This window comes from Mesoplodon mirus (assembly GCF_964341445.2).
Source record: "Mesoplodon mirus genome assembly, chromosome: 13".
NCBI classification, from domain to species: Eukaryota; Metazoa; Chordata; class Mammalia; order Artiodactyla; family Ziphiidae; genus Mesoplodon; species Mesoplodon mirus.
The window spans coordinates 19,084,920-19,098,991 of NC_138989.1; the positions used below are offsets into that span (position 1 = coordinate 19,084,920).

A 14,072-nucleotide genomic window follows, 5' to 3' on the forward strand; every position below is an offset into this window, starting at 1 on the left:
CCATCCCCTCACTTTCAGTCTGTATATGTCCCTAGGTCTGAAGTGGGTCTCTTGTAGACAGCATATATATGGGTTTTGTTTTTGTATCCATTCAGTAAACCTGTGTCTTTTGGTAGGAGCATTTAATCCATTCACGTTTAAGGTAATTATCAATATGTATATTCCTATTACCATTTTCTTAATTGTTTTGGGTTTGTTTTTGTAGGTCCTTTTCCTTTCTTGTGTTTCCCACTTAGAGAAGTTCCTTTAGCATTTGTTGTAGAGCTGGTTTGGTGGTGCTGAATTCTCTTAGCTTCTGCTTGTCTGTAAGGCTTTTGATTTCTCCATTGAATCTGAATGAGATCCTTGCTGGCTAGAGTAATCTTGGTTGTAGGTTCTTCCCTTTCATCACTTTAAATATATCATGCCACTCCCTTCTGGCTTGTAGAGTTTCTGCTGAGAAATCAGCTGTTAACCTTATGGGAGTTCCCTTCTATGTTATTTGTCATTTTTCCCTTGTTGCTTTCAATAATTTTCTTTGTCTTTAATTTTTGTCAGTTTGATTACTATGTGTCTCAGCATGTTTCTCCTTGGGTTTATCCTGTATGGGACTCTCTGCGCTTCCTGGACTTGGGTGGCTATTTCCTCTCCCATGTTAGGGAAGTTTTTGACTATAATCTCTTCAAATATTTTCTCGGGTCCTTTCTCTCTCACTTCTCCTTCTGGGACCCCTATAATGCAAATGTTGTTGCATTTAATGTTGTCCCAGAGGTCTCTTAGGCTGTCTTCTTTTCATTCTTTTTTCTTTATTCTGTTCCGTGGCAGTGGATTCCACCATTCTGTCTTCCAGGTCACTTATCCGTTCTTCTGCCTCAGTTATGCTACTGTTGATTCCTTCTAGTGTAGTTTTCATTTCAGTTATTGGATTGTTCATCTCTGTTTGTTTGTTCTTTAATTCTTCTAGGTCTTTGTTAAACATTTCTTGCATCTTATCGATCTTTGCCTCCATTCTTTTTCCAAGGTCCTGGATCATCTTCACTATCATTATTCTGAATTCTTTCTCTGGAAGGTTGCCTATCTCCACTTCATTTAGTTGTTTTTCTGGGATTTTATCTTGTTTCTTCATCTGGTACAAAGTCCTCTGCCTTTTCATTTTGTCTGTCTTTCTGTGAATGTGGTTTTCCTTCCACAGGCTGCAGAATTGTAGTTCTTCTTGCTTCTGCTGTCTGCCCTCTGGTGGATGAGGCTATCTAAGAGGCTTGTGCAAGCTTCCTGATCAGAGGGACTGGTGGTGGGTGGAGCTGGGTGTTGCTCTGGTGGGCAGAGCTCAGTAAAACTTTAATCTGCTTGTCTGCTGATGGGTGGGGCTGAGTTTCCTCCCTGTTGGTTGTTTGGCCTGAGGCAACCCAGCACTGGAGCGTACAGCGCTGGAGCCTACTGGGCTCTTTGCTGGGGCTAATGGTGGACTCAGGGAGGGCTCATGCCAAGGAGTACTTCACAGAACTTCTGCTGCCAGTGTCCTTGTCCCCATGGTGAGCCACAGCCACCTCTGTCCCGCCTCTGCAGGAGACGCTCCAACACTAGCAGGTAGGTCTGATTTAGTCTCCTATGGGGTCACTGCTCCTTCCCCTGGGTCCCGATGCACACACTACTTTGTGTGTACCCTCCAAGAGTGGAGTCTCTGTTTCCTCCAGTCCTGTCAAAGTCCTGCAGTCAAATCCCGCTAGCCTTCAAAGTCTGATTCTCTAGGAATTCCTCCTCCTGTTGCCAGACCCCCAGGTTGGGAAGCCTGACATGGGGCTCAGAACCTTCACTCCAGTGGGTGGACTTCTGTTGTATAAGTGTTCTCCAGTTTGTGAGTCACCCACCCAGCAGTTATGGGAGTTGATTTTATTGTGATTGTGCCCCTCCTACCATCTCATTGTGGCTTCTCCTTTGTCTTTGGATGTGGGGTATCTATTTTGGTGAGTTCCAGTGTCTTCCTGCCGATGATTGTTCAGCAGTTAGTTGTGATTCCAGTGCTCTCGCAAGAGGTAGTGAGCACACGTCCTTCTACTCTGCTATCTTGAACCAATCCTCCTCTCTTTTAATATTATTTGCACACTAGTAAAAATCTCTAATACGAGTCCAAAATCAATTATTCAATGGTATATCTTACATTAGAATCACAGGCTAATTTGTCAGATTCTCTGATACATTATCTAAATCTTACAAACATTGAAAATGCCATATTACACAGAATACTACTAAAGTTAACACAAAAATGAATACTGTGGATTTGGTGTATTTCATCTTTCTCATATTTAATTCTGAACTGTCTTAGGATTAGATGACATTTACCATCCACAGCACATTGAGGGTACTGCCTCAAGCCTCCTGGGCTTACCTTTGCAGGAGAATGGGGAGTCTTGTCTCAGTAGCCTGAGGTTGCTTTTTGGCCCAGATGTGTCAGAGAGATTCTTCTGCCACCACTGTGAACACGCCAGATCCCTTCTGTGTGATGCTATGTCAACAGGGTTCTCCCAGACCCTCCTATTTTTAATTTTTATACTGCATATTGTCTCTCAAACTCCTTTCCACTTTTTTATGTAATATATACAATTATATAAATGCCAGTGTTTACTTTACAGAATGTGGAGGCTTTGGATCCGCGAGGTCGAACCTTATTGCATCTTGCTGTTTCTTTGGGACATTTGGAATCTGCTAGAGTCTTGCTCCGACATAAAGCAGACGTTACAAAAGAAAATCGCGAGGGATGGACAGGCAAGTGTACTTGTAAAATGATTTAAAGCCTTTCATTTCGTTTTCTCTTTCTGAATAAAGGCCAGTTTCAATCCTTATTGTCCCACGTCATCTTTATCTTAAGACTCTTTCTCTCTTGGAACTTGGGGCTGGGCGAGAAGATGAGAGCCTCGGACGCTGCTGGCTCGTCTGCAGCACAGTGGTCCGAATTATGTCCTGGGCCAAGAGCCCTGGGTAGAGGGTGACTCCTTATCCGGAAAGCGGCTCTGTGTGCATCAGACATGAGTGTGAAGGCCGGATTTCCCCTGAGGAATGCGGTGGTAACTCTAGCGAATCCATGAGGATAGACAAAATCGAAAAAGTTATAGCTGAACGTAGTATTTTCCAGTGAAATCCTGGCACTTCGCTTGTCTTGCACACTCTCATACTACTGGTCAGAGTAATTTTGAGTTGACTGAGCAAGGATATACACAACACAAACCCTACCTGCCCATCTCCATAGTTATGTGATCACACAGTGAAAGCCAGCTCTGAAGACACTGTCAGTATTTCAGAGCCAGTGGTAAGAAAGGGGGAAAGGGAATGACGGCAGGGTTTGCTCAAGAGGCTACGAGGGCTGTGTTCTCGTCTCAGTCAGGTAAGGGCTCGAAGTAAGTAGTCATGGTCATAAAGATCAGGGGGGGCTTCAGCCTGTGTCCCACTTTGAAGAGAATATTGGCCTTTGATCCAGATAGATACTTTTCACAGTGGCTTTGGAATTTGTCAGAAAGTGTGAGAATACAGGGGGATCAAATTTCACTTTTTTGCCTTCCAGTTTTGCACGAGGCTGTGAGCACTGGTGATCCCGAGATGGTGTACACAGTCCTTCAGCATCGGGACTTCCACAACACATCCATGGCCCTCGAGGGAGTTCCCGAGCTGCTCCAGAAAATTCTCGAGGTAGCCATAAAAATGGACAGTGCCATCATTGGAGTTAAATGCTGAAACAGCAGCTGCAGACACAGTTTGACATCCTGGTGTGCCTTCCTAAGGAGTTTTATGAGTCGTGAATACGATGTACTGAATACCAAATAGCATTATTCCTTGCTTTTCCAACTTGTTAAATGTATGAAGTCTTTCACAGATTACGTTTCCGGGTCATTAAGACTTACTCTTTTAAGTGTTATTTAAAAATTAGAACTAAAGACAAATGGACATCAAGAAATTAATTTGTGTAGCCGCCTGTTTTCTTACAAGTAGCATCCCGAGCTCAGGTCATCTTGGGGAAATTGTAATGAACATCGTGACTATATGGGGATTTTCAGGGCCTGTTGAGGCTCAGAAGTCTGTGTGCAGCTCTCCTTGACACCCCTGTCACTTCTAGCCATTTGTATTTTGTGACTTCTAATCCATTCTCTTTATTTATAGTTATTGGCTTTGGGGCAGTTTCTCTCTCTTGTGAATGATGTATGGACTCTGTGACACTTAGAGAATTTTCTTAAAAGACTTTACTTGTAGGCTCTTGGATTGTTTTGGATGATGGTTACCATTCTTCAGATAACCTTTGTCACTTGCAATAACTGTCTTATTGGTCAACCATGTGCAATATTCCCGAGGCAGCAGGAGACGAGAAAGTACCAGCGGTTCAATTTTCATGTTGTTTATTCTCAGTTTAAACACAGAAGTGAGCTCCCCAAGTATTTCCAAAGATATTTGCTAGATAAATCGGCTTTCTACATTTCTTGAGAAAAATTAACAATCCTGTTGAGAAAAGGAATAACTTTGCTGTGAGACAATCACTGCTTGTTATCTGAGCACTCTTCTTAAAAAAAATTTCGGTGACACAAGCTAAATCCTGCCGAAGACATTCATTTTACACATACTACAAAAAAAAGTCCATGAAGTATTAAATTGTTGTATCCACTGTTTTTAAAATAGATGTGTGTTTGAGTGCAGAAAGATCACATAGATTTGTTTCCTTATCTAACTCGCTGTAGGAGGAACTAAAGACATCATTTGTCCATTTGACAAAGCAGAAAATGACTTATTTAATATGGAGTCACCCACACTTAAAAAATTCAGTATAAAAGACTTTCTTTTTTTTACCATAGTAGTGAACTGCACTGAGTGGTATTCTCTGCTGGAGGTTATAGACAGCCCACAAATAACATGGTGCTTGGTGGCACCAGAGGCCATGCGTGACGGCTTGTCTTTCAACAGTGTCTCCTTGTTACGTGTCCATATTTCTTATCCATTGCCCCTCGGAGTGTCTTCACCCATCATTGGAATCTGGTTTTTCTTGAGCAGAAAAACACCTGGAATTTCTAGCATTTTCCTTCCTTCATGCTAACTGTTGGATTTCTTAAGTAGCTCTCCAAGAACCTTCGGTAGGAATTCATGGTAGGTCAGAAAATCATCCTAAACAGGCCTGCTCTGGTGGTGTGAAACCTCAAGAAGCCAAATCCTAAAACTTTAAGAGGAAAGTGGGGCAAAAGTCTTCTGTTAACTGGAGGGAAAATTCAACTTTCTGGGGGCAGTGATGTCTTGCAGCCTCTTGGTTTCAGAGTGGTCCGATAAACACCAAGCACTTCCCAGCACACAAAGCCTTTCACAGTCAAGTTCCCCGTAGAACAGATGGGGTCCATGCTCCCTCTTCTCTGCTTAGACCAGCCTGTGACCCATATCTTGTGGTGGTGCTTGAGCCCATCCTCCTGTCTCATGGGCCATTACTGTTAGGAACACGGTTGAGCCCCTAAATCAACTTTGACTTTATCTCCCTCCATCTCCCTCCTTGTCACTTGCAGTTAACTTTATTAACCGTGTAGACATATTTTATATTGAGATAAAATAACAGCCTGAACATAAAATAAGGATTTAGTTTGATGGGTTTGCGATTTATGTTTCTTCTTCTCTGTTCTTTCTCCCTCTCCCTTTTAAACAACCCTAATAAACCTTACTGTGTTTGTGTTTAGTTAATGGTACCAAGGGTAATTTATTTTATTTTATTTTTTAAAAATTAATTTTAATTGGAGTATAGCTGATTTACAATGTTGTGTTAGTTTCCGCTGTAAGGGGTAATTTATTTTAAACCTTTGTCCTTCAGGCTCCGGATTTCTACGTGCAGATGAAGTGGGAATTCACCAGCTGGGGTGAGTGGCTGTGGGCTTGAAATTTATTTAGCTTGAATATAGGCTTATATAACTTTTTATAAAAGTTATATGTATTTTTTTTAATCTAGAAAATGAATAGACGAGAATAAGGGAAGACAGTCACCCACAGTCCCACATAAGCACAACTGTTGTTAATGCTTTAGGTGTGTCCCTTCCAATCTTTTCCCGCCTGCATAAGACTTTTTCTCCCAAGCATTCATCAGTACAATATATAGACAATTTTGTCTCTTCCTTTTATCAGTTATCGCTGACATTTATCCATATTATTCGTTTTTTAATATCTCACTTTAAATGGCTAAAATCTTAGTAAGGTTTATCATAAATCAGTTACTCATTTCCTTGTGGAGTTCAACGCGATCCTTTTAAACTTGTTTCTCTTTTCTTTTTTTAAAAAATTAATCATTTATTTATTTTTGGCTGCGTTGGGTCTTCGTTGCTGCACGCAGGCTTTCTCTAGTTGCGGCGAGCAGGGGCTACTCTTCGTTGCGGTGCTCGGGCTTCTCATTGCGGTGGCTTCTCTTGTTGTGGAGCACGGGCTCTAGGCACGCGGGCTTCAGTAGTTGTGGTTCGTGGGCTCTAGAGCACAGACTCAGTAGCTGTGGTGCACAGGCTTAGTTGCTCCGCGGCATGTGGGATCTTCCCAGACCAGGGCTCTTACCCGTGTCCCCTGCATTGGCAGGCAGATTCTTAACCACTGCGCCACCAGGGAAGTCCTAAACTTGTGTTTCTAAGGAAGAAGATGAGATGAATATTGGAATAGCTTGTTTTTAACAAAATGGATGTATTTCTCCAAAATCTTATGTAAGGCAAATTGACTGACAGTAATTTTCCTAGATGTTCTACTTCTGTTTCTTGTAGATCAGTTAATGACAGTTTCTAACTCCCAGATTTTCAGCTATTTTCACTTCCAGACTTCCCTTTCAGGCAAGAAGTCATATTTGTAATAAAACATTTAAATGAAGTAAAAAGTATATGAAAGAACAGAACTTCAGCTTCTTCTATGAAACTGAGTTCTTTTTAATGCAAATAACCACTCTGATCTCAGTTTTTGTTTAAAAAGCAGCATATTTTAGACATTTGATATCTTGAATGGTGGGCCTGACAGTATAGGGGGGCCTCAGCCAGATGGCGAGAGTAGCATATGTGGATAAGGACAGCCAGATGGAGGCACTCTAGCCCTGATGGTAGTCAGTGAGAGGGGTTCACTCGGGATTGAGAATGCTCTTGGGAAATTGATTTAGCATTTTCTCTGGACAAGACATAGATCTGCAGTTTTATAAACAGCTGTAGAACAGAAAGTCCATTTTTATTTTTTAAGAATGTCTCCTTGTATTGTAAGTGTGGGAGCCAAGCCCAGTTCTGTATGACCGACGCCATCTTGCCACTCCTGTCCTTTCATTAAAGTCAGAATCCTGATTTCTGGGGCCTGGCTGTTCTGCTTGGCCCTCGGGCTTTTCTCAGTAGTACACTTCTCTTCTCCAGTGCCCTTGGTTTCCAGAATATGCCCGAATGATGTCTGTCGCATTTGGAAAAGTGGTGCCAAACTGCGTGTGGATATCACATTGCTGGGATTTGAGAACATGAGCTGGATAAGAGGGAGGCGGAGTTTTATCTTTAAGGGAGAAGGTGAGTGGTTCTATTTTAGTAATCACTGCTCTTCCTAAGTTCTGAGTGATTTTTTAACCATCAAAGTGTATTCACATTTATGTGCCTTTTCCGTGCCTGTCTCTGGGGCAGGTTTTGTTGTCGTTGCTGTTATTCTTATTAGTTATTCAACTCTCAATTCCTATATCTTATTTCTTACCTGGATAGTTCTCTTGCACGTATCATTTACCACCCAACACTGTTACCCTCTTGACATATGACGTTCCTAAACCTCTGAGTGCAAGACTCTGTCTTGTATCTCTTTATGTTGCCTCCATAATCAGGCATGGTCCCCTAATGGAGGGTGAGAAATGGTGTGGCTAACCCAGTGTTGTGCATAAATAATTTATATTAATTAGGTAATCATATACTTAAAGAAGTACACAGATGAAATGTGTTGCTAACAAAAAATACAAATTATTTAAAAAGTCTGCATCTTTGGGGAAGATGGCCCAGAGCGTCCTCTGAGTTATGGAAAGTTGGCCAGATCATTCCTGGGCAAGTAGGTAATCGATGAATCAATAGTCTTTAGGTTTTATCAGATAGCACCAGGGGGTGGGGGGGGTATGGGGTGTGTGTGAAAGATGATGCAGTTTAACATACAAAGCTTCTTTGGTTTTGCATCTTCCTTGCACTGTGCTTAGTTATGCCCTTGTTTCCATGAGCAGACAACTGGGCAGAGTTAATGGAAGTCAACCACGATGACAAAGTGGTCACCACCGAACACTTTGACCTTTCCCAGGAAATGGAGCGCCTCACTCTGGACTTGATGAAGCCAAAAGGCAGGGAGGTTGAGAGGCGGCTCACAAGCCCAGTCATTAACACCAGCCTTGACACTAAAAACATTGCTTTTGAAAGGTATGGATTTAGGTTCTGTATCACGTCTAATCCCTTTACTGCCATCTTTAGTGCCATGTATATATTCATTGGAAAGTATGGGTGGATTGGGATTTTTCTAATATGGTGTAAGAAACACTAGTGGGTTTTAAAGTTGATCTCTGCTCTAACCAAACAAACCACAGCTGACATCCTCCACCATGTATCGTTTTTATGGCACATTGGTTAAGTCTTGGAGAAATGTCTTCATGTTCTTTTATGGGCCCTTTTCTCATGGATTTTGCTTGAATTTTATTTCTGTGTTTGGCAATCCACAAGACTCCCTAGTCCCAAATCATGAAGCTTTGAGTTTCCGAGGTAGAATCGGTCCAGTACTGAGTGTGGTTGTACTGATATTAGTCAGTCAAATACACACTTATCATACAATTCAATGTGGTTCTCCCCCTCATCCACCTCCTGCTTCCCCATGAGGCCTAATAGTTTAGAGCAAGAGTCTGGAGGGGTTTTAGTTTTGTTCCAGACTTTATCTGGAGAAACCTCTGGGGAGGTCTGTGCCTCGGTTAACCCAGGTGAGAACACCATTTCTGGGCCTCTGCCTGTGGGCAGAGCTGAGGCGGGGGGGGCCTTTGTAAGGGGGCAGAGGCTGTCATAGCTGTTGGCCTGAGTGCTTCTACCGTAGAACACACCTAACTGAGGGAGTCTGTAAGAGCCCTGAGTGTTTGCCTAGGATGTCACATCCAGCTCTCTGTAAACCAAAGCAGCGTAGCCTGAGCTGACATGGACACTATTCTTCTGGATTTAGGCTTTCTTTCCTCTTAATGAATATACTGACCTCTCTTTTCCTTTTCTTCTTTGTTTCCAGTATAAAATTTATTAATAAAACTGAGTCTTAGGTTTAATCAAACATAAGGTTTAAGTGCCCCTTTCCCCTAATTTAGATCAAGCTGTGGAATTAGGGTATTTGTTGGTAACAGAAGAGAAAATGCCAGGTATGCTGCTGCTTTGGGAGTGACACCCCCTGAGGCAGGGTCAGTCCCCTGTCACCAACCTCCTCGCACCGGCCTCACCAGGTGACAGCCGCTGTCTTCCAGGGACAGCAAGGTTTAAGGACTGACCGTGGCTTTACCTGGAAGGGTCTTGGGAAAACATCTCCAGGCTTCAGCATTCGCCTCTGCAGGCCGGGAGGGCACACCAGCTTAGGGCTCTGCTCATAAAGCTGGAAGACGGGGGAGCCGAGGGCTGGAGGAACCTGGTGCCCTCGGCAGGGCTGCTAACTGTGCAGCTCTGAGCAAGCGACTTCATCTTCAGGTTCCTGTTTTCCTCAGCTGAAAAGAAAAAAGGAGTGAATCTCAAGACGAAATCTCAGATGTCATAGAGGAGCCACTGTTCCCCCTAGTTCAGCAGCAGAGTTGTAGCCTCATTGTTTGCTCTGAAGTGTAATTTACAGAGAATGTGATGGTTACTGGCTGTTACCCAGCGGAGGGTAGACAGCCCCCCTTCCATTTGTACTGAGTTACATTTTGTATTCCTGTGGTCCCGGGGTTTTCAGATGGTTCAGGCTAACCCTCATTTTGCGAGCATCAGAGAGTTGCTGAGAGAGAATTTCTAGAACGCACCTGCTGTTTTTGGTGGTGCTTGGAATGAAATAGGTGCTTAGTGAGCTTCTCGTGGTTCAAACAAGGGCTTGGGCCCCTCTTGAGGGTGAGGTTTGCTGCTAGAAAAAGTGTGCTTGCCTGGTTCTGACCCGAGGTGTGAGCTAGTGTTCAGCGGATTAAATTTGGAAGACATGGGCCTGTTATATTATGATAGTCTTCTTCATCCCTTTCTTTCTCCTAATCTTACTCTGAGCTTGATGTTTGCAAGGTAATACTTTTGCCTGAGTGAATTTTGGGCCTGTGGATATATACCCTCTGGTTGCAGTTTGGATTTGTCTCTCCTCTGAAAGGTTCTGCTTTGCCTACCTTAAACAGAGTATTCCCTGCCACCCTCAGAGCCTTTCTCCACATTGTGTGGCAGCCTCCGAGTCCCAGCATGTGCTAAGTGGCCTTTGGCATGGTGGTCTCAGTGGAGACGGGCAGAGGTGAAAATGGCAAAAGAGGAAGCTGGGTTTTCTCCTCTCATGATCAGATGCCTCTGCATGTACAGTTAATCAAGGAGCCAAGGATTTATTAGAATCTTGGTTTTAAAATAGGAGGTAGATGTTGAGTTTAATAACGAAGCTGTCAGAGAGTGGATGTGGGGAAGGAAATGGAGCAGCCAGGATTGCAGGTAGAGCAGATGTGGGTGAGCGAGGAGTGTGGCAATTCCCAGGGAGAAAGTGCGGCTCTGACTTCTCAGTGTCCACGAAGGACCAAGTGGAGCAGACGTAGCCATCCTTCAGTCCGAGCGCCAGAAAGCGATGATTTCCCGGGCCAGGATACCAGGTTCTTAGTGAGAGACAGGAGCTGAGGATGGAACTGTTCACCCAAAGGGATATCTTGATTTTCATTGATCGCTGACTAAAAGGGGACTCGGGTTCATTAATGAGGCAGGTGTGGTCCCTAAATTTGTTTCTGGAATGTAAATTGGAGATAGCTAGCATGCGGTATCATCCCTTTAGGAGTCCTCTCTTTCCCTCCATCAGTCACGTTGTGCTAACTGGGGTAATGAATAGGAAAGTTAAAGCTCTTGTCCCTCCTTTCTCTGAGGGACTGTAATACACACATAAAACTCCGCATACCCTGTCTGGACTAATTGCATTGACCAAATCTCATTAGAAGAAAAGCAAACTGTTTGGAAACACAACATGTAGATAACCACCTCCCGGCCACCGTTCTGGAGCTTCCTGCGCGGTGTCCTGCTTCACCCCGGGGTCGGAGCAGGAGGCAGCCAGTTGCCCGACACAGGCCCAAGTGCAGCAGTCACAGCGGAGCTGGGATGTGACGTCCTAGACAAAGGGGCAGTCTGGGCAGGGCTCCCCCGGGAGTGGGAGCATTTCCCAGGGTGAGCTGCTTTGGAAAAGAATCAGAGCCTCTTGGCTCTGATTAGGAGCCCATTTGGCTCCTAAATGCATTTTTCTTCCAGGAGTATATTGAGTTGAGTAACTGGGTGTTTGGGCACTTTATCAATGCTACAGCTGCTGCTGAAGTGCTGGGCTGCTTTAAAAGCAGTTCCACAGAGCTGGACTCAACGGCTGGGCTGAAAAACTGCTTTTGATATTCTTTCCCCCCCGCTGCACCAAACCCGATAACACGGGCGACTCCCAAGCCTTTCCACAGGCACTAATGGCTTCTGCAAGCAGCTCTCCACAGTGATGAGTTCCTGCCTCACCCATGTTCTCCCAGGAGCAGGATGGTCTGTGCCTCACTGTTCTAAGAATTCCTCGATTGAGATACTGCTGCTTATGGGGATAGAGCCACTGACTCTGTCGTTGCCCACGGCTGGGATGACCCCGATGAATGCTCTGGCCCAGATACCACCTTAGTGGCGAGCCCTTGGACGCTGGTCATCTGCACTCACTTCTTGGGGACAGCTGTCCAATAAACGTCACCACCTTTGTTGCCTCTGCCGGCAGCTTTCGTAAAGAAGCCAAGAATGGAGGCTTTCTCTTGCCGGGGGTGAGGCAAATTGATTAATAACTGTGGGAGGGGGTGGGGGATGCTTGAGCCATCTGTCGTTAATAACATCCTTTTGTGGACAGTAGGACCCTAATTTCCAAGTGTCCTTCACTAACTTAAGCTGGGGGAGAAAACCTATAAAGGCTGCAGGGATAAATCTGAATGGCATATTGTACATGTGGAAATTTGTGGTGTTCACTTTTTATCAGAACTAAATCCGGATTCTGGGGCTGGAGGACAGATAAAGCAGAAGTTGTTAATGGTTACGAAGCAAAGGTAAAAGGAAACTCTTAAAATAAGATTTAACATAGCTATTTAGCTTCTATGCAAATGAGGAGTCTGTTCAGATTTTGTCATGCATCTGTGCCATGGAGGTGCTCTGGGGAATAAGTTCTGTCTAGTGTGTCTCTTCCTTGGATTTATCTTATTTGACTTTCAGAAAATGGAATAGCATATCCCAAGGAGGTCTCTAGTTATGGCAAAGAGAAACTATGTTGTAGAGAAATGAGTCCAGGTACCAGTTGTCCTGGTGGGAGTGACAATTCCTTTAATTCTTTAAAAAAAAAAAGAAAGAAAAGAAAAAGAAAGGACTAGATTTAACATGCTCGTTCATCTTTTTTTAATCACCTGAGTGGGTTTAAAAATATATATATTGTAAAGTAGCTTTTATGAGTCTCCCAATATTTTTAGTCAGCCTAATTGTAACCAGTAGGCTTCCAGCCCACTTACATGATGTCAGTGAATTTAGAAGATAGTTGTCATAGTGGAGACGACAGTTGCTCAAGTCATCTGGCACTGTGGCAGCTGGAAAGCTGTTTCCTGGCCTCTTGTTAGCCCTGCAGTGCAGCGGGGATTGATGGCTCACAACAGTGCTGCCTGCAGCTGCAGGGTCCTCTGGTGACCTCTGAGTGAGCAAAGAAAGCTTACGTCACGCTCAGTGAGATGCACTTAGAAACAGTCCTTCCAGTGCTGGGTGTATTTCCTGAATCTTTAAACATTGGGAATCCACGTTTTGGCATATACAGTTAATTCTCTGTGAACTGTGATGTTTGATTTTCCAGACCCCAGTATTCTTCAGTCAACCTTGAAAACAGAGCATTGACCCTGGCAGTTAAAATAATTTGAGGTCAATATACGGAATACCTTTTAAATAGTGGCTTGCTGGTTTTCTCTAAATCTTACCAGTGTAGAGAACCTTGTGTTCCTTCCTTTTTCCTTCTGTCCGATGGCTGTCTAAGTCGGTCTGAGTATAAGATTACCACACATCAGTCCAAGTACACGATGCAGGTTTGGGCCCCTTAGTAGAAATCCAGCTGGGAGGCCTAAATTGCAGGACCTTCTTTGAGAGTGTTTAGCAACAAGAAGGGCAAGTTGGAAAGTGCAGCCTGTCACCGTTAACTACTCAGGGGTAATTAAAAATGTCAGAGATGCAAAGTAACTGCTGATGCATTTCTAAGTTGGTAGCTGTGTATTTTCTCTGAAGGGTTCTAATGAATGTTAACCATTTCTCATTTTTATTTTGCTGGGTTTTGTTTTGTTTTGGCTTCAGCATTCTTGCTCTTGCTATGCTTATTTGTTGAGTTTTGATTCCCCGTGTCACTGTTTCCTTTCGCACACATCTCTCAAGGTTTATACAGTGAACAATGTGAGTGTGATAACCAAAATACGGACAGAACACCTGACTGAGGAAGAAAAAAAGAGATATAAAGGTAATCTCTTCCTTTCTCTCTTTTTTTTAAAATAAATTTATTTATTTGGCTGCGTTGGGTCTTTGTTGCTGTGTGCGGGCTTTCTCTAGTTGCAGCGAGCGGGGGCTACTCTTCATTGTGGTGCGCGGGCTTCTCGTTGCAGAGCACAGGCTCTAGGAGCACGGGCTTCAGTAGTTGTGGCATGTGGGCTCAGTAGCTGTGGCTCACGGGCTCTAGAGCGCAGGCTCAGTAGTTGTGGCACACGGGCTTAGTTGCTCCGTGGCATGTGGGATCTTCCCAGACCAGGGCTCAAACCTGTGTCCTCTGCATTGGCAGGTGGATTCTTAAACACTGCACCACCAGGGAAGTCCCCCTTCTCCCCACTCTTTGTTTTTTTTTTTAGCCTAGAGGAAGTCTTTGTTGCCTCTGTTAAATTT

At 43.9% G+C, this 14,072-nt stretch overlaps 1 protein-coding gene across 1 annotated transcript in view; it reads left to right on the plus strand.

The window, feature by feature from the left end:
• ANKRD13A (ankyrin repeat domain 13A) overlaps nucleotides 1-14,072 on the plus strand; it is a 40,113-nt gene that overhangs the window by 16,649 nt on the left and 9,392 nt on the right. Inside the window, exons 2-8 of the mRNA XM_082640829.1 lie at nucleotides 2,610-2,742; nucleotides 3,536-3,660; nucleotides 5,804-5,849; nucleotides 7,353-7,496; nucleotides 8,183-8,372; nucleotides 12,157-12,223; nucleotides 13,575-13,656. Coding sequence (XP_082496955.1) covers nucleotides 2,610-2,742; nucleotides 3,536-3,660; nucleotides 5,804-5,849; nucleotides 7,353-7,496; nucleotides 8,183-8,372; nucleotides 12,157-12,223; nucleotides 13,575-13,656 — 787 coding nt within the window. The remainder of the gene's footprint in view (nucleotides 1-2,609; nucleotides 2,743-3,535; nucleotides 3,661-5,803; nucleotides 5,850-7,352; nucleotides 7,497-8,182; nucleotides 8,373-12,156; nucleotides 12,224-13,574; nucleotides 13,657-14,072) is intronic.